This window comes from Agelaius tricolor, unplaced genomic scaffold, assembly GCF_023055355.1.
Source record: "Agelaius tricolor isolate 1412-34295 unplaced genomic scaffold, bAgeTri1.0.p SCAF_6, whole genome shotgun sequence".
Lineage (NCBI taxonomy): Eukaryota > Metazoa > Chordata > Aves > Passeriformes > Icteridae > Agelaius > Agelaius tricolor.
Window position 1 is genome coordinate 23,272,755 of NW_027269266.1, and position 24,965 is coordinate 23,297,719.

General features: G+C 39.8%; 1 protein-coding gene across 5 annotated transcripts in view; it reads right to left on the reverse strand.

Annotated features, from left to right (window-relative positions):
* Positions 1-1,981: 1,981 nt before the first annotated feature.
* Positions 1,982-24,965, reverse strand: part of SLC25A13 (solute carrier family 25 member 13) — a 99,281-nt gene continuing 76,297 nt past the window's right edge. For all 5 annotated transcript variants that reach the window (XM_071429038.1, XM_071429039.1, XM_071429037.1 and 2 more), the window contains 5 exons: positions 18,598-18,738; positions 8,133-8,271; positions 4,232-4,390; positions 4,061-4,151; positions 1,982-3,193 (listed from right to left, as the gene is read on the reverse strand). In XM_071429038.1, coding sequence (XP_071285139.1) covers positions 3,004-3,193; positions 4,061-4,151; positions 4,232-4,390; positions 8,133-8,271; positions 18,598-18,738 — 720 coding nt within the window. In that variant the 3' untranslated portion in view covers positions 1,982-3,003. The remainder of the gene's footprint in view (positions 3,194-4,060; positions 4,152-4,231; positions 4,391-8,132; positions 8,272-18,597; positions 18,739-24,965) is intronic.

Consider the following 24,965-nt stretch of genomic DNA (forward strand, 5'->3'; position numbering starts at 1 on the left):
TGAGAAACACGAACATGGGGTACCTGCTTCAGGGACACTCCTTCCCCACTGTCAGTCTGACAGGTAACATCACAGTATTTCACCATTTCTTTTTTCTAGAAGCGCTGTCACAGGGAGTTAGCTGGAGTGCAGGAAGCAAGTGAGGTTACTTTTTATCCATTTGCATAACTCACCCAGAAACCAAGAAAGGACAAACATTGTCCTCAGGGCATTTTGTTTGTTTGCAAGGCAATCTGACAATTTCTTGGCTTGCAAGCTTTTCAGAGCAGGAATGCATCCTTTTGTGTCTGGAGGAAGCCGACTGTGGGCACAGATCTTCCCCAAGAGCTCTGGGCAGAGCTGCAGCACGATTTGGAATGTTTTGAACTCTGTTTCGTGTTAACAAAGCAGCCACTGGCTCTTCAACACTTCTGCCCCTACCTCGGCTGTCTACTGACCCTGAAGAGATGGGCAGAAGCAGAAAACAATCCTCCAGGAAAGTTAATGGTGAAGGGAAAGGCCACCATGGGTGGGGTGGGGAATCAGTCCAGCCCAGCTCAGAGAAGATAAAGGCTGTGGCCTTCTGAGATGGATCTGCCATATGAGAGCAGCGCCTGAGCTTCGTTCCTGGGATGGGAGCTTTGCCCTTCATCCCAGAATAAAGAACAAGTCATAAATATATTGCCAGGCCTGGCAATGAGAGGGCACCAGGAGGCAGAGAAATTGGCTTTGTGGAACCCAAGCAACTAATGGTCTTTATCACAGGAGCCAAGAAGTTGTGCAAGCCCTACAATAACCCAGCTCTAATTCCTCTTCGTGCCTGGCTGCAAAGCCCCGGCAGCGCTGGGGTTCAGTGTCAGGCAGCAGAGGAACGTGCTCTGGTGGGTGCAGCCTGGGTGACCCTCTCCAGAATGAGCCAGGAGGAAGCAGCTGCCAACCAAGCCCATCCAGTGGCCAGGCATTTCCTCTCCTGGATCAGGGAGAAGGTGCAGCTCTGCACTCAGACATCTTCCCAGAGCTGCTGACTTTCCACAGAAACCCCTGATACGGTATATCAGGCAAATATGAGGGATGAAGTATAAAAGCAGCTCTTAAACAGCCTAAAATCTCATGTGTGAAGCACAGGCAGTGCCCAGCGAGAATGTTTTACTTCTGTAACATGCTTTAACCAAAAATCCTGATGTTTAATTTTGAAGAGTTATTACAAGGGAGAGCTTTTTTCCCTCAATTTTTGAAATGGAGGAGCTGTTGTCTGGGGACACTCGGATACACAAGGCTGGGAGGAAGCAGCTGCTGTCTGTCAGAGCCCAGTGGTTTAGCCAGACTCCAAGATGAAGCTGCAGGCAAATGTCATCTGCTTCCCTCACCTTCACACACAAGTGCTGCTACTCATACCCCTGAGCTCCATTTCACCAGTAACTTCAAAATACAAATTAGTCCAAGAGAATAACTTTCATGATGACCCAAACACAAAATCAGAGTGATTTCCATTTCAGTATTTCCACAAGTTACAGCATAGTGTGATATTGCACAGCAAACTCATTCTTCTCTAGAGACAGCATCTGTGCATTCCCTCAGTTTACAGCCAAGGTTGAAGGCACCCACCCCTCACCCCCCCCACTCCAAGGAGACAAGCAAAGCCAAATTCCTCATCTTAGAGGTTATCATAGAAGACACCCAACAGGACCTTCAAGTGACTAAGTGATCAGGCTCTTCATAACCACTAACCTTCCCCCAACAGTAAAGATCAAAATATCAAAGCCTCAATCCTCGCTTCTGACTGGGGAAAAAGTTTCTCATTTCTCTTTTTTCTTGAGTGACATCTCCACCAACAGATGTCTTTTCTGGGCAGGGGAATTGTAGTAATTTGTTCTCAAGCTGCAGGTGTTTTGATAGCCTACAAGTGCAAACATTAACTTCATCTTAGCCTGACTTTGTCACTGAAGCTGAACAAGACATTTGATGTATTGCACTATTTCCATAACAGAATACCATGTGTGCATCTGTTTGAAAGGTTTATTTCTATCTTCATAAATACAGAATTTTCTAAACACTGTGCAAGGCACCAAAAATTAAGTAAAATCTTTTATTTTAGACTATTTTAATCTCTTTTGACTCAATGAAGTAAATAAGAATCTGAAACCACCTATTTGCCAATTACAAGCCAGCAGTTAAGGCAGGTACCATTGATACAGTGCATGAATTTTCTATTGCAGTTATTTAAACAAGCAGCGTTTTACTATAGAAGTGCATATACAAACTGAATTCCAAACACCAGCAACCCAAGATAGGCACCCAGTTATGAAATTTCCTTGTATGTGTAGTAGAATGCCAAAAGTTCTGCCATAAAGTGCAAAGACTATGGACAATAACACTTTCTTTTGAGCATTTTGATACCAGTAACATAATACAACGGCTAAACATTTATAAACATGGTTTCCATTACAAAAACATGTTCCACATAAAAGCTCCATAATACAATCCAGAAACAGAACTTGTGCGTGATTTCCAAAGCTGAAGCTGTACTGGCAGACTTAGGTACCGAGTATATCTTTGCTGACCTCTACAGACACGCAGCAAGTTTCAAACCAATTTACATGCACAGTTCCAAATCATTCTGCTTTGAGCACCGTGATATCCACTGAGTTTTCCATTTGAGTGACGATGTGTGACATCTGCCCTGGCAATCTGCAACTGAGCATTGCCTGTAAAATGATCTGGTTCACAGCTCTCACCCAGCCCTCCCCAATAAACAGAACCTAAAATTAGTGTCTTCCCAACACAAGCACATGTCAGATGTGGACAAATACATTCATGGTCCCAAACTTAAAACAACTGGTAAGAATTTCACAGTGATCTGGTTACGGAAGCACAAAGACAAATGATTCCATTTAAGATGAAAATTACCTTAAAACTCAAATGAAGCTAATCTTTTATATGATGAGAAGCTAAAGGAACAAAGTATTAACCAATTAGAAAAGTGGCTCTTTCCCAACTAATAACAAAAACCCTACAGCAATAAACTTAGGGTCCTACTGCTGCAGCGGCCTTTGAGGTAGGTGGCGATGGCTTAAACCGAGGTAGGTAAAGTCCAAACTTGTTTTCAATCCCTGCAAAAGTGGCAACTGCCAATTTATAACCACCAACATGATCAGGGTTAGGAGCAGGGAGCGTGATCCTAGATTTAGGAACTGTCTCTGATCCAGCTGGTTTTCTGCAAAATAATAAAAAGAATAAATTAACTTCCATAGAGTAAAATCAGTATTCACGAAAATCTCCCTAAATTTAATGAGACATCTGAGTGTATTTCCCTGTAAGTAACTAAAATGCTGCAATGTAAGGAGAAATGCCCTGTTTTAGAACCTTCCAGAACAGTTAGGCGCCTTCATGTTGATTGAGTACAGTCAAATCTAGGTAAAATTTGCAGTGCATTAATCAAAACTGGTGTGAGGTAGCAGGGGTTCATAAGTCTTTGCTGCAGCACACAACCAATCCAGCAACATAGCAGAGTTTAAGTAATTTTTGTGGTGGCTTTCAAACCACTGTCCCCAAACATCCATAGAATCTGCAGCTGCTCTGGGATCAGGTTAAACAGCTACATGTACATCCACCTGTATTGTCAACAAAGGCAGGAGGCACAGCTGAAATGCCAACAAATTTGTTTTGACCTTGGTGACAACTATATATTTTTTTGGATGTCAAATGCCTGTCTAATCAGGGACACAGCTCCTCCACCAAACAATGAGGACTAATGCAGAGTGTATCCTGACCTTGCAGGAATCACATTTTTCCTGCATTTACATCCCCAGCCCATTATTTAGCCTCCCACTGTCTCTGTTTACACTAACATAGGTCCCCTGCTTGAAACTGTGATATAAAATATGGTAATATCTTGCTATGAAACAGCTACTGGAATATCATCCCAACCTCCACCAGTAAAGTGTAGTTGAAATAATATTTACAAAGCCTTTACAACATGTCCTAGGAAGCTGTTGCCTCTGATGTTGTGAGGAGGACCAAGACCCAACAGAACCAAGGGTAACTTCAGGATCCCTGGTAGGTTCAGAGATCACATACTTACACTCCTCCAAAGTCCACATAAAACCATCTCTGCAGGAGCTCGTAAGTCACCAGAGTTACACCAAACTGAGGAGAAGATCGAAATACACGAGCTTGAAAGAAAAGAAGAGAGTTCCTCAGTGACAAATGCCTCAATCAGAAATCATTTGAAAATCAAAGCTCTTTTACACACCTCCTGCTCCTTTCCAGAGAGCCTTTGGGCCTTCTTCCCGCAGGATCTTGGCAAAACAGTCCACAACACCACTGTAGGTGGTCTGTCCTGCTCGGGCTGCCACCTGGAGCCTTGTTTTGATCACGTCTGCAGGGGTGACCAGAGAGGCTGCAGGCATACCTGAACAACACAAAAGTCATCAGGTGAGTACCACTGCCTTGGCACGTGTACTGCACACCTAGTTTATCCACAGTGAAGCAGGTCTTTCCTCCTTACATCAGGAGAATCCAGCCACATTTGATTTAAGCAGAACCTGGGAAGGAGAAGCAACAAGAGGTTGCTGTTGTGGACTTGGCTAAACCCAAGGAGAGCTTCTCCCAGAGGAACAACCATATCACATGCTTCCTGCCAAGATGGGAGGCACAGATTGGAGTTTCCAGTGCTAATCAGAAACTTGCATAGTTAATAAGCACAAAGCTTTTGGAGGGAAGGTTGATATTTCCCTTTCCTTTTCATTCCTCTCTGTGGTTCCTGGCATCCTGTTGTACACTGTGCTAGAATAGGCTGTACACAGGCACAAACACAGACACACAAACACCCCTCACACAGCAATGTCACCGAGAACCAGATAATGCCATGCATACTCAGCATCACTTGAGAGCTAAGGCTTACAAAAAGGGTCATTCTTCTCATTAGGAATGGCAGACTGCTCAGCTGCAAAGCCACAGCTGACATCCTCAGCAGAATATGTGGAGGAAGATTTAAATTGACCCTGGCAGATAATCAACTAAAAGTAAAAAATACCAAATTACCAATGGGTGGTATTTCTAAAATCATTCCTATCCAAACTTGGGGCATATTTAGAATTGGGAAAAAAAAAAAAAAAAAGATTAAAAAAAGGCAAAGAAAAGCACCAAGACTGTACCCAGAAGACACTGTCTCTTATGGTTTTATTACTTTTCCATTCTGCATCTCTTCCAAACCAACTTGGTTAGATGTAGATGCATAAATTTCCTTTCCTTTTTTTTTCCCCAGCTCAATAATTCTGTAACAAATTTTATCCAAACCAGCATGGTCTGGCCTCAAGCTCCAGCGCACCCTTCCTGCAGACTGCTCCAAGAGATCAAATCATGTGAATATCACCAAAAGAAGATTTCCTCCTCCTCTCCTTGTCCCCCCAAAATAACTCATACACTGAGCACGCATTCAGGGCAAGCATGGGCTGTCTGGCAGGTAAGCATTAAAACCTGGTCAACGTTTCTGAACTCCAAAAACACTGAAATTCCTCTTTGCTTAGCTTTACCCACACCAAGGTATTGCTTGAGTCTTCAATTTAAAGCTGGCCTTTTGTCCTTCAAAAGCCAACCAGTGTTTTTATGAAAACCAAAGAACTTAGAAACAATTCTGCTTACTACATGTTGACTTCCATCTCCTTATCACTCACTCCATATTATTGAGGATATTTTGCACTTGAGATACTTAAAATCCTTTCTTTAGGAGCTATGTGTACAGGACAAAAGCATTTACAGACAAATCGAAGTTACAGATTGCTGCCAAGAGAAGCTTACAATCAGAATGTGACAAATAGCCCAGCAGGAGCTGACAAGAATCAAAAGGAGCTAGGGCAGGAGAAGGAACTTCATAGAGGCAGTAAGCAAACAGAGCAAATTAAAGAGAGATCCTGCAGATGATATTAGAATCATCTCAGAATATGCTATGGCACAACAGGTTGAGACATCTGAAAACCAGAAGCAGATCAAGCTAGATGACACGTGTTGCCTGTGACCCCAACCACAATGGAAAGGAAGATGATGTAAGCAGTACAAGCAACACCCACTGGCAAAGGAGACAGATGCACATCTGACTGTGGCTAGCTTGAATATCCCAGCAGCATGGGCTGTGTGTGGGAAGGGGGAGTTTCCCACATGCAGCCAGAGCTCAGCACACATGTGAAGTCTGATGACCAGATGAGATCCCTGTCTGGAGAAGAAACATCACCCAGAGACTGAAGCCAGCTTTTCAGAACAGGTGGGTGTTTTGTTCTGTCTTTCTCTCGAGGTTCTTTTGGCAAAACAGTGGACACATGCACCCCCATCACACTTTACATGTACACACAATAAAACAAATTTCTTGGTTTTATAAACAGTAAGATGAGCGTTGTATCTCTAACACTGTAATTTACTCATGAGAGTTAACCTAGGATGGGATTCACAGGAAGCACTGGATAAAATTCACATTATAACTAGATTGGTGAGCCATATCAGCAACAATAAAGACTGCTTCTGTGCCTGAACTTCAAAGGGACGGTTATCTCAGTCTGCAATCACCTGACAATGGCTAGAAAGAGAAAAATAGGAAAACCTAAGAAATTACTTGGCTTAAAAATGCCATCTTATGTTTCAAGTCTGTAAATATGATCTAAAGTTCAAAAATTGTTTTGTTCCATTAAAATGGGTAAGAAATAAGCTGGCTGTAAAAGCTCCTTTTGGAGGGTTTGGAGCCTGGCTTTGGAATGGGGTGGGGGAGGGGAGAGGACAAGGAGGTTTTGAGCAGCAGTCACTGGAACACAGCTGGCTTTGCTAGTGCCAGCTCAATTCCTTTGGGCTCTGAGCTACTGAATAGAGATCAATATGCTTCAACACGACAAACCAACGGGTCTTAGCTGCTCCCCAAGACCAGATACTGGCCATAAAAAGGCCTTGCTCTCAAATAGACACAGCCCTGTGTACAGTTTTGACCAAGAAATTTTTCTCAGAGAGGAGAAAGCTTAAAATTAAATGAGAAAACATTGCTAAACCACCTGTCTGTACTGGATTCATGCCATTCCATCATTTTTCTCAGCTGGCAGGTCGCAGCAGTCTGCCAGGGGCCATGCTGGAGCAGGAAGCTGCTGGCCAGACCAAGCAGCCCCCAATAAGCCCCCAATAATCAGATACCAGCTGATCTGAGCCCCCCTGCTTGCTACACACTCCCCTAAAGGTCCTGCTGCACAAATCTACAAGCCTGTTTGTTTCCTAGGTGGGAAGCCATGGAACTCTCAAGCTGCCCCCTCCAGCAGACAGCTACCAAGTGGTGGTCCCCTGTGGGTGTAGCAGCTGTGGAGGGACCAGACATGCAGCAGACAAGGGCAAGCCCAGGCTTACAAGGCCTCTGTCTTCTCCCTTAGGCTCTGGCACACTCAACCTAAATTCATCTGTGAGAAGCTAAGCGTGTTTGGGCTCTTCTGTCTGCTGTGCAGCAGACTAAAACAACCAAGTGCTCAAGACCACACTCCAATCTCTGTCATATCTGGGTATATCACAGGAATAAGCAACCTGTGGCACTACAGCAATGTTCTCAAGATCTTCTGCTTTGTTTAATATTTAAAAAAATTATAAAGGTAAAATCCTCAAGAAGCCCAGTAACTTCAATGGGATACTGAGGGTAGCAAATACTGTCATCATTTTGTCACCTGTTATATCATTGTGTTTGGAGAGCTGTACTTCTTCCAGTGTGGCTTCTGGACTACATATACCAAAATTCAAGATTCACTCAATCATAAGGAATTTTATAATTGCCATGGTTTTGTTTATAAATAATTACAACAAAACATTACCTGGCAGTGAGACACAGCCAAAACCAGCACAGAAACTTCACAAGGAATGATGATAAATGATTAAAAAAAACCCCAAAAAACAAAACAGCAAAAAAATTTATTATCCCTTTCTTTTGCTTTCTGAATGTTATGATTATACCAGGAACTTAACAGTATCTTCAACTCACTCTACAGCACAGTAACTTTGTTGTTTTTGTAATAAGGCTGCAAAACATAGTATTGTTGCATACAGTCCTTTTGAACATTTTTTGTTATTGTTGTCACTGCCATAACTACTGTGCTGCCAGAGCAGTATAGAGCCATGAAAAAAGAAACCTGGGCACTTACCAGCTATTGATCCAGCCAAGAGCAGATTTCCAGGGCTAACCCTCCCATCTTCATTTGTAAATGAAGCTTTCAGATGAGCATAACAGGGGAAGTAAATGGCAGAGAAGGGGATGTCACGCAAAAAACATGCCTTAGCACCCTGTTTGGAAAAGAGAACAAGTTTTGAGAATGAGTAAATTTACCATGATGAACCATGAATATCAGAGAACAGATAGAGCAACATTGTATTTTTCAGTTTGCTGCAAAGGGCTTACAGAAAACGTAATTTCTCCCTCAAAACTTTGAGAGATTCATTATTTCACCCTGCTGAGGAGTATCTATGAGTTTTTTCTTAGTTCAGTAATTTCTGTCATTGTATGTATCTTGTCTACTTCTTCTCCCTCACTCTGAGATACTGTAAATGAAGATAATACAAAGTGTTTGAGTAAACTCTGAAAACACCTTTGGAGAGCTTTAAAGAGTTGACCTTGTAGCCATGTAGTGGGAGTTTAAAACTGTTTGAAACAGAGCCCCAGGAAAGGTCTGCCACGTCTCACTCCCAATTTAGATTAATACTCCAGGGAAAACAGTGCCCAGTCCATACCTCTATATAGGCACTATAATTGATAATGCAACATATATTGAGGGTATAGGGGAATTAACAGCAAGTCTTTTTGCAGAACAGTAACTGCATTATTTACTTGTGAATTTTTAAGTACAAGTTATCTGGGATATAGTTTGTTTCAATAACTTTCATCTCCTAAATTTGCCTTGCTATCAATTTGTGGAAGTAGCACAACCAGCCAATAAAGTTACCAGCAATACAGCTGGTTTAAAATCCAAGAGGGAAGCAAACAGGAAAGGAAATTTCTGGGGTAGAAGCAAGCAATCAAATGTTTTTCAAGCAGGGGGAAAAGCAAAAAGGCCACTAGGGAGGGTCAACCAAAATAAAATACCAAATAGTATCCATGATCCAACAGCAAAAGGGATTTGTAGTCTGCCTTTCCTCAGAATAGAGATCCAAAGGAGAGCAGAGCCTGCCAGGACTATGACCAGGAGGAAAGCACAAACAAGAGGTGGCTTGGGAAAACGGGTAAAATCTTTCAAGCTTGAGAAAGAAATGGTTCATGGATGAGCCTAAGCCTCTTCTCTTTGAAGCAAGGGTGGAGACCTGGTGAAACTGCTTGAGGTTCATCCACAAACCCTCGGGGGGTGCCCTTGTTACTGCACTGCTCTTGTTCACAGGTCTAGGAGCACATGGCTCAGTGCCAAGCATTTCACAGGGGACATGTTAATATCCACATAATTTAATTAAATCTAATGATATGCCTGGACACATCTGTAAGCTTAGCTTGTATTATAATACCAGTTAAAAAATAGCACTTATCCAAGTTAGATGCTGGTTATCAAAGACAAAAGAGCTGCAAGGTGTCAGAAAATCCGTGAAGTTGCCTTTCCAAGAGGCAAGGCAGGGGAAGGCTGCAGGATGTGTGACAAGATAACCAGGTCCTGCAAGATGCTTCTCAGGAGACTCTAATAAGTGCAGTTTGCAGTCAGAGACTGCCTCTGAAAAAATAAATATTTCTCTAAAAAAGCCATTAGATCTTGTAGTCAGACTTTCTGTGTGTCACAGACTCAGCTACTGAACACAGGGAGCACAACAGGTTCTGCTCCAGCCCCCAGTGCTTCCCACCACACTTTCTCAGCTTATTTCTTGATGTTTTCAGACTAAGTACTGAGCACTTCCCCTGACACTCCCTTTGGAGGTTAATGACTTCTGCAGTTCAGACCCTCTGGCTTCTCCCTCAGCTGGATGTCTGATTTACGCTGCCCATCGCTGGTTCTTGTTGTGCCTTTCTGCAGACACTACTAAAATGCCACAAAGGAACTCAAAAAGCACTGGTGTTGGTCCTGCTCTGCCCCTTACACCCTACCTTGAGGACAGAGAGAAGGGGATTTTTTTGTACTCAACAGAGACAAGGATTCTGGAGTCTCTTGCCCAACAGAAACCTGTTGAACAATTTACCTTTAATCTTCACATAGACAAGACTAGGGTTTTACCAACTTCTGCATGAAAAACCCCAACATTTTAAGGATCAAATGTCTGCACTGTATTTACTTCACAGAAAAATTATGAGACTCACTACTGAAACATTCACAGACTGACATGGTTTCTTCAAAGATTTCTTTTTAGAGCATGCATTTCCTCAGAGCAAATCTCCTCGCTGCCTTTGCCCTCAGGGCACGTTACTTTTATTTTCTTTGCAATGTCATTAAACACTGCACACATTTCTTTTCCTCTGCATTTTTTGCATACCCTGAAATATACTGATACAGAAAGTCCAAATGCAAGCAACTCTCAGTTCAACCTGAGCTGCTAATATTCCTCCCCCTTCATTAAAAGGCTCTTTTTCACGGGGCAGAAGTGGCATATTGGTAATATCACTAATAATCTACATTCAGGTATGCAGAGAGGGAAGGATGTCCCTTAGTTGGCTCAGTGTAAACAAAACCTGGATCAAAACTTGGATCCACTTTAATAATAACCAGGCTTGGCTCTGGTCCAGCATTGCAACAGTCTAAAGTTTCCCCCCATCGTTCCGTTTAAAGTCTGGGAAAGCATGTTTAAAAGCAGGCCCCATTTAACTTCAAGTTAATCATCCGCAACCAGCCCAGGCCAATTAGGAAGGCTTAGGGAGATTGGCCACAGTATCTTGAAAAGCAAAAGAAACATTTATTTTACTTCTCGCACCTTTTTGATGTGGACAACGTGCTGAAAGCCAAAGGGAGTTTTAATCAATCCCCAGAAAGCAGCAAGGAGCATCCACCCGAGTTTATTTTGGCGGCCAAGGTGCAGACCTGCCAGGCATGAAATTGTTGGGAGATCCTACACACCAGGACATGTGCCTTCCTCGCACAACAGCCAGTTGGCTCCCATCTTCAATCTCCTTAATAACCTTAAAGCTCTTAATCTCGGATAGTATCTCACTGAATAAACCAACGGAGGAAAAAAACTCCCGATTGTCAAAGATTTGGATAAATAAACCCAAGTCAGTGCTGGGGCAGGTTCTTTAGCATGCTAATTCCTGCTTATACCAGCTCTACCTGCAAATAAGGCTCTAAACAAACTATTTCTACTACAAGGGGAGGGTAATTATACTGACAAAGGCACCTCTGTGTCGGGTTGGGCAGAAGGAGCCGGCAGGTCTGGGAGACGCAGGCTTAGCCCAGTCTCCTGCAGTGAATGCACATTGTCTAGTGCAGGGGGAAAAATGCCAGACTGGGGGAACCCAGCAGCATTCAAGACAACAGTGGTGCACCTTGTCTGCCAGAGTTATTTAATGCTTCTGGCACCTGTACTTACAGCCACCCCCTCTTTTTCTCTTTTACAGGTTTAGAATTTATTTGGCATGTATAATTGTTATTTTGATCCTATAGCTACAAACAATAGGCAGCATGTCATTTCTTGATCATTTTGCATTCTTCTTGGGTTTTACTACAGATTTAACCCTTTGGAATCGGAGCCCTAACAGCACCTAACAGGTTTTGTAACAGTCAGTCAAATATTACTGGTATTTGCTTTCAGGGGCTGCATTTTTTTTCCCCACTGTAAAATGGCATTGCCTTAAAAGCTACTATAGGTTTTTATTCACATATATTTATACCAACCAAACTATGAATCTCATGTAGAACATCACATTAGAGGAATAAAATGCCGATTTCAAATGCTCTACCAGCCATTTGAATTCAGTTTGCAAGAAAAAAAAATATAGCAGTTTTAATTGGAAGGGCATTTTTTGGTTAATTTGAAAGGAAATTTCTGAAAAGCAGATTCTTACATATGAGAACAGTCACAAATAGGCATGGTGGATACAAAATGTAACTCAAAACTTTTACTACAGTCATTCATATGTTTTAACATCCTGCTGTAAACTCTCAGCTTCAGAACATGAAATAGCTCAGCTGTTATCAAAGGGACCAGGTGAGAGCTTGGTACACATCCTGTCACTTGAGATTACACTTTCCAGGTCAACACACGAGAAGCTTGTTTATGAAGCATTTGGGGGGAAGGGAGAGGAGGGGAAAAAAGAGACTTTTGGATGCTTTTCTGACTAGTTTTGGAAATGAAAACTGTGTTGGCAGTATCAGCCAAAGCACAAATTTGAGCTAAATACCTTGTAGCAATTATAAAAATAAACATTACCACAACCAATGTACCCTTTCCTTGAAGACTCATTTACCATTCTATTATTTACTGTCTTCCTGGGATACAGAATAACTTTGTTCTGCAAAACTATGAAGTGGCACTGTCTATTATGCTGTTAAGCACTATTCAGAATGATTATGTATAAGAGGAGTAATATTTTATTAAACATTTTGTGGCAGATATTATATGGATATGAGTTTTTGTGATGTACAAAATAAGTAGGTATACCTACAATGTTTATTTACATGGACACTTTAAAGATGTCTTTCAAACCCAATTGAATATAAATTCAACTGACTTTAACGGGACTTTATTCATAATAAGTTGTAAGACAGGCAGAAGACAGAAAATGTATTATCCAATCTTGGATGATTACTTCAATATTCAGTTGTGACTAGGAATTAAATAAAATCTATTAAAAATATTGAAAAACAGAAAAGTATCCTTTCCCATTTCTGCCAACACAAATGACAATTTAAGTGATGGCAGAAATGGGAAAGGATACTTTTTATTAAGTGATAATTAATTTAAGTGATATTTTCCCTGACTGCAATATGTTGTCTCTATATTTTCAAGAATAGTTGTCAGCTACAGAGTATCTTTAGCTAAAGAATTTACTAGTCACAAGCTTCAATGCCCTGGTGCTTTCACAGTAAAGATTACTGGGAGAAAGAAACACAAATAGAGGAAATAAATTCCCTCTGCAAAAGTGCTGTTATGTGCCTCCCCAAAGCAGCATCTGGATTTTGAGAAGTACAGTGTTTTAAAATACTTCTTTACACAAGTAGTTCAGAATTTTAGACAAAGACAGAAAAAAAAATATTTGCTTTCTAGCTTTAAGGAACTACAGGGGTTCAATCCAGCCATCAGCTTAACAAGCTGTATGTGTCAAATCTTTTTATTGCTGGAATTAACATATGTTTTATTTCTAAGCTGCATATCATTACAGAATGGCTAATATCTGACCACCCAGTGAAGGCACAGGGAGTCTGGGAGGAAGCACTGACGGTAAATTGTTGCACTTATTATGATCCCAGACCTACTGTTCTTTAGTTCTTTGGTGAGGAAGGAAGAGAAAGGGAAGCAGAGGTGGGTATGGGCTACCCAGGATATACAGAACCACTGCTTGGGTGTGCAGCAATTGAGACAGAAAAGCTAAGGATCAGCTGGAGATCGATCTAGTAAGGATGTGAAGGGGGAGTAAAAAAGGTTTCTGTAAGCACATCAGCAAAAAAAAGGCAACTAAATAAATTGTAAGGCTGTTGCACAATGGGGGCAGGAAACCTAGTGACAAAATACACGGAAAAAGCAGAGAAATTACCTTTGTCTTGCTTTTTACCAGTAAAATCTGTCCCCAGGCTCCTCAGCTCCACAAGTTTACTAGAAAAGTCTGCATTACATGCAGACAGGGCACTTGGAGCACATACACAATCCTGAGACCAGAACAGAAACCTCCAGTGGTACCAAGACAGCTGGCTGATGACCTTGTGAGGTTGTTACTACCTTCAAAAGGTCAAGTCAGACAAGGGGGTTCTGGCAACTAGAACAGACAAACATCACACCCATCTTAAAGAGTAAGAAGGAAGATCTGGGAAACTACAAGATGTCTGGGCACACCTCTGTTCCTGGGAGGTTTATGATGCAAATGTCCCTGGAAGCCATTTCCAAGCGTATGAAGAGCAAAGGAGATATTGGGAACAACTAATTTGGATTTACCAAATCACAGCTGACCAACCAGTTTGCCCAGACCTGTGGATAAGGGGACAGCAACGGATGTTGTACACCTTGACTAAAGCCTGGCTTTTGAAATGGTCTGTCATCATATCCCATAGCTAGAGCAGTGGAACATGAGCTGCACTCTCATCAGATGATGCTGAACTGGGGAAATAGTAAGTGTGCTGTGGTAAGAGGCTGCTGTTCAGACATAACTTCTTAGGATGGAGATACAGGCCAGAAGCATCTTTGGAGAAAACGACTGGAGGATCCTGTGCCCAAGCTGAGTGTGGGTCAGCAATGCCTCTTTGCAGTGAAGTCAGCCAGTCACACCCTGGGCTACAGTAGCAAGAGTGCAAGGGAAATGATTATTGCCCTCCATTCAGCACTGCTGAGACCACATCTGGAGCCCTGTGTCCAGTTCTGGTCTCTCCCATACAAGAAAGATGTTCTCTCACTGGAGTGAGTCCAGTGTGGGGCCATCAAGCCAGTTGTGTAGTCCGTGGCAGATAAAAGAGGAACTCAGTGTGCTCAACTCTGAGAAGAGCAGGCCAGGGAGAGCCCTTATTGCTCATTTAAAGGAGAGTGCAGGGAAAGAAAACTACTCTTGGAGGTGCACAGTGGAAGGATCAGAAGCCTGAACATGGCCAATTCAATTAGTCATAAGAAAATAGGTGTGGGATTTTTTCTTTTCTATGTTTGCTTTTAAACTGTAAAGGTGGTCAAATACCTGGTAAGGTTGCCCAGGTGACCTCCAGGACTGGCTCTCAAAAAATATCATTCTAACAACAAGTCTGCAAGTAGAGAAAGCACAGAGCAGGGATCTCAGCATAGTACTACTGTGAATCGTTTCTGTCGGTAGCACAGAAAAGTGGCACATTAACATGCCAATGAATGACCCAAAAGAATATCACTCTCACTTATACAGAGGGGCACCAAAACTATGCAATCCAGCTTCTTCCCAGTGATTGTCAAAGGATATGCATTTGGACTAGAATGCAGGGATAATTATGATCATAATCAATACAGGATTCACTCAGCTGGATGCAAAGAGGCTTTACATTTCCTTTGTTAATTTGTTGACATGAGACATAAGATTTATCTGTCTGTGCCTTGGTTTTCTCTGTTAATGCAAGACAGGAGCACTGAAATTAACTATATCAGGGGGGTGTGGGCATTTTATTTTAAAATCCACAGGAAGTGCTTCATAGGTAGAAAATAATACAAAATATAAGAATTCAAATAACAAGCAGTACATCTTGTTAAGACATGCAGGAATTTGCCTCATGAAGCTAAGACAAACTCTTCACATCTTCTGGCTGCACTTATAATTAATACATTCTTCCTTGCTGACTACTATATGGGACTCTTACAGATTTTCTCCTGAATTTCAGCATAAACGACTCATGGAAACTAAGGAGAACATGCCTGATGGATCTGTGGTGGTAAGAATAGCTTTCAGGGATGACTTTTCTCTGAACTAGGAAAGGAAAATTTTCACTGCAATCCTTGCCATGTGGTAAATAAAACTTAAAACCAAAAACGACATTCATTTATTTAAAATTAAAATTTTTGAAATTAAAAGTCTAAAGTTCTGCTTTCAACACTTGCAGAAGGAAGTCTATCAGTTAAAGTTTAAGTCATGGCTAAGACAAGTGTTTAAACAACTGGAATATTACATGAAGGCTCATTGAGCCTACAAAGGAACTTCAAGATTCCCAAATAAAATTATTTTCTAGAATAATTATCTATTCTTGTTCCTCCAAGGTAGTATCTATGGAGTCATAACTAGGTCCACTAAAGTAGGTACATTAAGGGCTTGAGATACAAGCCTTGTGTCTTGAGACAGGAAAGACAAAGCTAAAGCAAAGACTTCAGATGCAAATGAAAGAGTTGTTAAGAGTGAACAACATGAGAAGTACTGAGATAGTAATAAAATCCTCGTTCCTATTTCATAATTTAAAACTAATTTGACTTTTTAAGAGTATGAACATTCCAAACATACCAAGATATTTTGGTTCTCATTAACAGAAGATTCATTATTATTTGATGTCCACTTGGTCATTGTACTTACCAAATTAATTTAGAAGCACCACCAAAGAAGGCAGCACCTACCAAATCTAGTCTCACCTGAAATTCATCTAAAACCATTGATGTCTCTGGGTAACATTTACTGGGGTGATGACTGATGCAATGAGTTGTTAATACCTGCCTGCCCTCACAAACACTGCCAGCTCCAGCACAAGCATTCAGGAGAGGGCTGCTATTGCCTCCAACACTGCAGCTCCACAAGCACCTCAAGGCAGTTTAAAACTATTCTGAGACAGGCTGGGTCCCCAAGCCACAGCCATTCCTCCCTTGACTGGGTACAACATCCTGAGGAGCTACAGAGTGAGCTGCTCTGGGGTCAAAACAAACTAAGCCCTAAGGAGGGGGAGGCTTTAATGACTTTCTTGTTCCAGATCATTATGTGGGTGCACAAATGCTCTGACAGGAAAGGGGGCAGATAGGATTGCCATTTTCTTTTGGCTGCAGTCCCAAATGTTTGCAGAACAGCACAAAGCTGCCCAATTACAGACCTAGCTGTGACTAAGGGTGCCCTTGGACACAAGCCTTGTGACATGGTCTGTGCTCAGTGGGTGCCTGTCATTGCCAGGATAAATTCTCTAGTTTTGTCAAATCACTCAAGTTTTTGTAGGCAATGAATCCTAACAACATACAAAAGGACATGAACACCCCACAGGAAGTGGGGTGGAGGGATTGAGAGAGACAGAAACAGAGACAACAGCTGAATAAAAACAAATCCAAACTCTTCTGTGGCTTTTTTTTTTTTTTTTTGTGGAGGTCAATTGTGAGAAATTGCTACTCACTTTTCATAACATAAATGAACTCAATAAATGAAGCACTGAAACTGTGCCTTGTGATTAAACAGCTGTCTGTCTCAATGCAACATAGTGCTGTAACTAGCTCCTGTTCATGTGTAGTCCTGACTAATGTCTACCAGTATTTACTCTAGTGGATAGAAATAATTCATGATACAACCTAAGACATTAATGCCATTAAAAATGGAAAAATGTAGCAAATTCTGCTCAACCACCAGGAGCAGGTATTCCGGGAGAAAAAATTTCAGAAATTGCTACTTTAGTAAACTATTTCATCACTGGTTTCATCTTGTGTTTTCTTTTTGCTAGTCCAAGTAAAAGTCAGTAGCTGACCTCCATTCCTGCACAGCCTCAGGGAAACAGACTCTTTACAAAATCCCTGTTTTCAGTTGTAAATGTTAATCTGATCAACACAGTAATGCCATTTACTAGGAGTTTACACAATAGCCTCAGCTTCAGTAAAACACCTAAAAAATTAGCAAGTCAATTTAAAGGGAAAAACAACTCCCCATTAAATCCTATTCAGACCTGCAACTTCTCTCCAGGCCAAAACATACAGACACGTTCTCATGGGCAGGCTCCCTCTTTGTAATGTTAACAGAACAATTTTAAAAGACTGGATCCTTAAAAAAGCAGAAGGAATTTAAATACTGGGGAGGAGGGGGATGGGGCTCATTTGGTGTCTTTTGAAGCATCTTCAATTTATGGCTGGACTGCTGTCAATAAGAATCAGAGGAATACTGCCAGCTTCACTGGAAATCCTGGGACAAATTGGAAGTATGCAAGCTTTCTCCCGAGCTGTAGGCTGCAGAGTCGGAAGCAACACCACACGGTGCTCTGCAGTATATGGTATCCATTACAACTTCTGTTTCAATACTTGAGTATAGTGGCTATCTCAAAGTACTTCAAGACCTTTCATATTCTCCCATATCTAATCTCCTTCATCTAAAAGTAGAATACATCCTAAAAGTATGTTAATCCTTTAAATTATTTGTAGCATATATCCTATTAGATTCAATATTCAGAAGATGTTTTCATTCCTGCTGCCAACGTTAAACCGATCAACTACTAGATATTTATGTATCTATGTGAAAACAGTAATAGAGCAAGCAGAACTGTAGGGTCTGTAGCATATGCTCACAAAGGCAGCTTTTAGTGGTATTATTTGGGAAAATATTCTTCTAAAGAAGCAAGGGAAAGCTTGCTTAGGAGTTTATTTTTATGCTGGGCTCCCACTGTCTGTATTTCTTCACTATTATTATGTTGCAATTAATTCCCATCGCCAAATGAACGATGACATCTGGGAAAGTTGCTGAATCAACCACAGAAGAGCAAAAGTAAGTTCCAAAACTGTAAGCTCTATACCATGTAGCAGATGAAAATAAGCTTTTTTTTTTACAGTAGACAGAATATCAGGAATCACTAACTAATATTCAATGAACCTTAAACCTGCTGAAGTGAGAAAAGAAATCTCAGTAAGATTTACAAAAACCATATCCTCAGAAAGATGAGACAGTTTCTTCCCTTAATCAAAAATGAAAAATGAAGATATAAGATCACATAATAATTTTTCTTTTAGAAAGTAAAATTGTGTCCACCTATGAAAGTTTGTGAGAACAATGAAATTATATGTTGATTTGAAAATTTATAATAGGCTTATTTTTAACATTTTTAAAAAACATACCTTGTAGAGACCAAAGAAACCTAAGTCCCTTAATACACTGAGGGCACTAACTCGTGGACCAGTAGTAATTTCTCCAGCCACCTGCAATCGAATCTTGACAATTTCCAGTGGATTGGTAAAGATTACTTGAGAACCTCCAGCCTGAAATTAAAAGCAGAAATCAATATATTAACCTGCTACATTATTTGCAATGTGCATCCTTTTACATTCAAGATAAGACATTGTCAATCTCGCTGCACTCTGTTAAGCTATTAGCAGTCCAGAGTTTTAGTATTAGTGCACCTCACAAGGTAAGAAATCTACTCCCCCACGAGATGAGTCATCAGGAAAAACAGAGAGGAAGCAGGTCAGCCACTGCAGGACACTGCAGTACATCAGACAGACACTAGCTCAATTCTTTTTGCAAGAACACATTCGCCAACACCAAGTTATGCAATACTGACAAACCATGAGCACTATAACACAAGTAATGAAGTAAAAGGAAAAATTAGTAACTAGTAAAGTAGCTGTGATGTGCAGTATATAGAAAGTGAAAACATACCGTTGAAGAGTAGAAATCTGGCAGAAAGGTTTTCCAATTTTGACATGAATTCATATAACAAAGATGCATGGATTCCAATGAACAGAGTTGCAAGTATATTGTGCTCTTTTAAAAAATCCTCTGAACTACCAGTTTCAGTGTCATTAAATGCTGTTTGATTCAAGAATCTGAACTCTAAGTCATTATTTAGGTACCAGGCATTAAACAAAAGAGAGACTGATTCTATTAATCAAGAAGGATTCTATTAATCAAGAGCCACTAAATGTTTTCAATGTGTCAGTCTCCATTCGCTGGGAAGACACCACTCAATTGATTCTGAAAGTCTGCTTTAAAACACAATGGTGGCAAGCATTTTGGACTCCCTCTGGTTCTCATAAAGTTCATCTCATTCATCATATGTAACTTAGGGCATAACCTTTCAGCTACACTGACAGATCCTGATCTAAAAATATACAACCAGAAAAAAAGGTAATGTGAAGATTACCTAAGTGTATTAAAAAAATATTCATTCAAACTCCTTCTGGCTCAAATTCAACAAAATGTCATTCTAACTTCTGTTAAGTATGTAATTCTGTGGCATGACAGCTCTGCTCTTCTTTACGTTCTCAAATCACACAAATTATGCAAAGGGCAACCCTCGTCCTCCCTACAAGAAAACAACTATTTTGTTCTAGAAGGTAATGTCTAAAATAAAATAACCATTTAAAAGCATTTGCATGTAGTGATGTCTAGTATGCAAACACTATGCACATGTATTTTTAAAATTATCCTAATGTTAAAAGAATTAATTGTAGAGATTAACTATCATTCAAAATAAAAAATATGCACAGTAATATGGTTCAAATAATGTGCTGAAGAAATGGCAAATCACACGAACAACTATTCTTGCCTACCACTTGGAGTGAGCATATACAATGTGGTTACAAATTAAAGTCTTTACATAACCCCCAAAATATCCCAAGTGTTTCCTATTTTGACCAGGAAAAGCATACTCTTGTGTAACTCAACTGGTTTTGACTTTCAAATTGGCATAATTTAATTCAACTGCTTTTACCAAACCAGAATCCTGGTATATATAAAACTGCTATTCTTGTTGCCATCAAAAATTAGACTGATAAATTATTTAGCACATATGCTGCTTTAAGTTTCACACTTAAACTGGAACATGTTAAGCAAGTAAGCATTCAAAACAAACAAAAAAAATCTTTCTTTTACTTGTCTACTCATCTTGCTAAGTCTCAAAATAAATAAAAAAGAATCCTGGAAAGGTTCTTTGATAAATTGCATATTTCTATATAATAAAAATTTTGGTGTAGATATTACAATTATTAGGCATTCCCCCGTACCAACATATATATTTTCTTCTTTAAAATGATAAAATCTGAATTGCAGGTGATAATGTTCATTTGCAAGTTTCTTATACAAGAGCCATTCTCTAAAACACATTACTTAAAAACTCATATCAATTGATCTACTAGCAGAATTAAACTGCATTCCCTCAGTATGATATTCCTGCAGTTCATTGTGCCATGACTCCATGAGAAATGTTCCTTTAATTTTCACTACAGGAAAACCATATTAAATTTTAAAAGATTACAACAAAATTAAGTATAAGTACAAAATTAGTATTATTATTACTATTAGTGAACCAAAACATGGAACAATTTAAAAATCTATAAAAATGTTTATAAGTGAATGCCATTATAAAGAAAGGAAGTAGAATGATATCTCTGATTTTAAAGGAGAATAAAGGCAAATTATTTCAATACAATATAATTTCAACACAAACAGATGGGAAGTACTTCAGGTGCTAGGAAGTGCATATAAATGCCTATGTCTGCATGTCCAGCCTGGCTGTGTAGACACTTCCAGCATTAGACATTTGCTGCTCTGGCTAAATCACATAGGATTTCCTCTGCTTCAGCTTGCTATTAAAAAACACAGATACTATTATTTACCCACTTCATGCAACCAAGCTCGCTACATTCAAAGTTTTAAAACAGAGACCTGCCTGCACCACACAACACTAAAAGGACAATCAATTTTGCTGCCCACACAGCAGGTTTGAAGAGAGCCACTGGTCATTTCCAGTGAAGTGTTTCCAGACTGTCCAGATACTATCCCAGAACTCCCTGAACAGCCTGTGCCATGCTCTGAATTTGATCTAAGATATACTCCAAAAATCAAACGGTGAATAACTGAAAGCGACGAGGCAGACAATACCTGACAGAGGTCTCAGTAGGAGGGTTTCTACCACCTGCCTGCCTCGTGATGCAGAGGAAGGCTGGTTTATCAGCCTGAGCAGAGGCAGTTCCAGTGGTAACAAGTACAGTTGCTCGGTGGGGAGCTTTGATCATTTTGTTATTTGAGCATCTGTGCTGGTAACTGCAGCTCCTTGCCCTCAAAATGGGGGGGAAGCAAACCGGAGATGGCTACTGTACTCTCTAATGAAATGATTTCTTGCTTATCTAGTTCTGGTAACTCCTATTGTGTTATTCATCATCACAGTAATGCAAGCGTCTCATAAATATTAATTTATTTCCTCCCAGTGCTTCTGTGAGGAAAGTACAATGAATCTGGTTTTACAAGAAGGGGTTTTGAGGCAGACAGTTTAATTGTATGACCAGTGTGTGCATTTCCTCCCTGCTCAAACATTCACAACTTGTAAGAGTCTCCAGATATCCTCATCTCCAAATCAGTAGCTTGAATCACAATAGTACAGCTTCTGTCTCCCTTCTCAATTTTTGCATAGTGAATGCAATGAAAGAAATCTTATCAATCTGTTTTTTTTTTTTTTCCCCCAGTCTTTTCAAGGTTCTGGTATGAACTGGTATTGGAAAAAAAAACCAGACAAAACATCCTCAGCACATTGTATCACCCTGTTCATTCATTTTGTTTGGCCAAAAGTTGAAGAATAGTGCCTTCTGGTTTGATAGTTTTTGCAGTCAAAAATGTATTTAATTATAAGATTTTTAAATACACTCCCAAAGGGAAGAATTTGAAAAGTACTTTTTTTTTCTTTGTCCCGAATAAACACCATTTAAGTTTAGGTTGCTCAAGCTTAATGATTTCTCCACTAAGTGTCAGAAAAATCAAATACATCAAATGTTTAATACAGATGGTTCCCAGTAACACAAATTTTTCTGAACTGAAGTTACAAACCTGACTACCCCTACACTCTGAACTCCTTATCACATTTTCCAATCATTTTTTAAACAAATGATCTGACTGTATAAGTAAATATATTACTTTTCAGTTATTATCATGTGATTAAAGTAAAAACTAGAGTTTTGAGATATTTATAGGCATAGATAACCAGAGGTACTGCATAGATAATTATCTCAAAGGGCCCATATTATTCTGAAAGAATTTAACATTTGACCTAATCACAGGCACTTATGGTTGTTTGATTTACAGCAAGAAAATAAAAGGGAAATATCACTGTCATCCAAGAACAATTCATACATGCATAACTAGAAATGTGCATGCCTTTAAATGTGCTTTAACAAAGTCAGCTAGCTATGCACCCAAACACGTGTGCATTTTTAAAAAGAAGCTGGGTTTTTCCCCATTTTTGCGGTTCTTCAACTCTGCAATTGGTATGATATCACCCAACACCTCTCGATGGCAGTATAGTCTTGCACAGTAATACAGTACTGTCTATCATGTCTCCTGCTACTTTCCTACTTTACTGAACAGAAGGAAGAAGTAGAAATAGTTGAGGATTGGTTGGGTTTTTTTGTCCATGGAGAAATAAAGCCTACTCTGTAATTAAAAAAAAAATTGGTTTAGTAACAAGCATTTAACAGTATTTCAGTTTAAGAAGTCAAAACGTTTTCTATTTCTTTGTGTTCAAATCGCTCAGAAATAAATTTGCTGGAAAATAAACAGTTTTTCACCCCCTCATTACACTGAGAGAAGAAATTCCTGTTCTTTTTAATATAACTGCTTTTTGTGTCCTTATGAGATTAACTAAGAAATGAGCACACCAGACACAACTCTCCTCGGGCTTTCACATCTCCATTTGAAAGCTTTGTGTATGTTCTGAAGAGAATACAGCTTGCAATTAAAGAAGGAAATTCTGTGTTTTCCATTCCAGAAGAAAGTACTAGATTCTTTTCCTTTCAGTGCTACTGACCATCAAATGTTCTTGCTCCTCTAATTAACCTTATTATCTATTTCAAATTGTAGCTCCCCTTCCTGCTCTCAGTAACAGCTTTTAGGGTCAGCCTAGATCTTTCTTCTGCATCCCATCCAACTTATCATATATCCCCTTTTATGGTTTCATAGATGAAGAAAGGATTACTACTGCTATTAGAGTGTTAATGTTTTTCAACAATATCACCCAGGGATAGCAATTATGGCAATTAATGGCAATCATAAAAATACATAAGCAATATATTATACAATTACCAAAAATCAACCTCTACAAAAGAAATTGTCCACAATGTCTTGGTTACTTGTTTAATCTACAAAAGACAAGGACGTGTAAATTCCAAGATTTTTAGTCAACTGTTTATCATATTCAGTCCTACTGCATATCATACTCTGTCCCAAGCCCTTACTCCTTTTAAGTTTCCAGATGCAGCTTGTTTTCCTGTGCATTTCATAGCATCCATTAATCCTAATTAAAGTCAAGGTTCCTAAATTACAGACACTAAATAAAGATTGCTCATTGTCATAAAAAATTAAATTAAAAATGTACCAATGATTTCAAGAATGGAAGAATTACCATCCTCATTGTATAATAAAGGGCAACTAAGGCACAGAACTGTTCAATGATTTACCACAAAACCACATACCAACTCTACAACAGAACAAAGCTTAGAAGCCAGATTTACTCCAGTGCTTCAAACTACCTCTAGAAGTTTTTGTGTTTGTATGGCAGTAGGTCCCCAAGAGCATTAGATGAATTATGCCAAACTGCTGTAGAGGGGATTTCCCTAGGGACTCTCCTGTTACCAGAAAAGCTGCCAAGTAAAAGACAGCAGTCCAAAATGACTGTTTTTCTTACAGATCTCAAAGGTGACCACCATAATTTCTTACAGATCTCAAAGGTGACCACCATAATTTTGTGGTACTGTATGTCAGGAACCAAGCACACTGGGTTCTCAAAAGCTTGGTTCTGTGCTACCTTTTCATTCCATAAAGCCAGGCCTCAAAAATCTAGACAAGCCATCTCATGCTATTTTGTGTTCTCTCATCTGTGGTCCTATCTACACAGCAGTCTGATAATGCTCTTTAGCAATGGGAGTTCATATAGTAAATACCTTTTCTTCAGATCACAAGATTTCCTGAGCCCTCAATCATCTGCTTTTCACTACCCTGATCAGCCTATCACAGAAACAGCTTTCGTGCTGCTCAGGCAGAATTCTGTTTTTCTCTAGCTAATCTTTCTTGTCTTCTGAGGACAGCCTTCCCTTGGTCTGGCTAAGGTTTTACTTTGTGCAGCTCAAACAATGAACACTGCTAGAATCACAGTCTTGTTAATGTCCAAATGTACATAAAATGTAAAGCAAGCTCTGTCAAATCCTCACATAGAAGTGCTCATAAATAGAATTGCAATTGGTCTGAACAGAAGTACATTCCTGCTACTGCATTGGATTTCCAAGACTCAGATACAAGTTGTGAGGAGTGTCCTACAATAGAATATTAATGACCTGGCTAAACAGAAACAAACAGGAGTATGGTTTGTTTATAAGCACGGACCAAGTCTGCAATGGGAAAAAAAAATTAAAATTGTGGATATTTTCCACGTTATAGGTAATTCAATTCTCAGAAGCCTAGCCAAAAAATCAAAGTGGAGCCTACTTGATTGGCATTATAA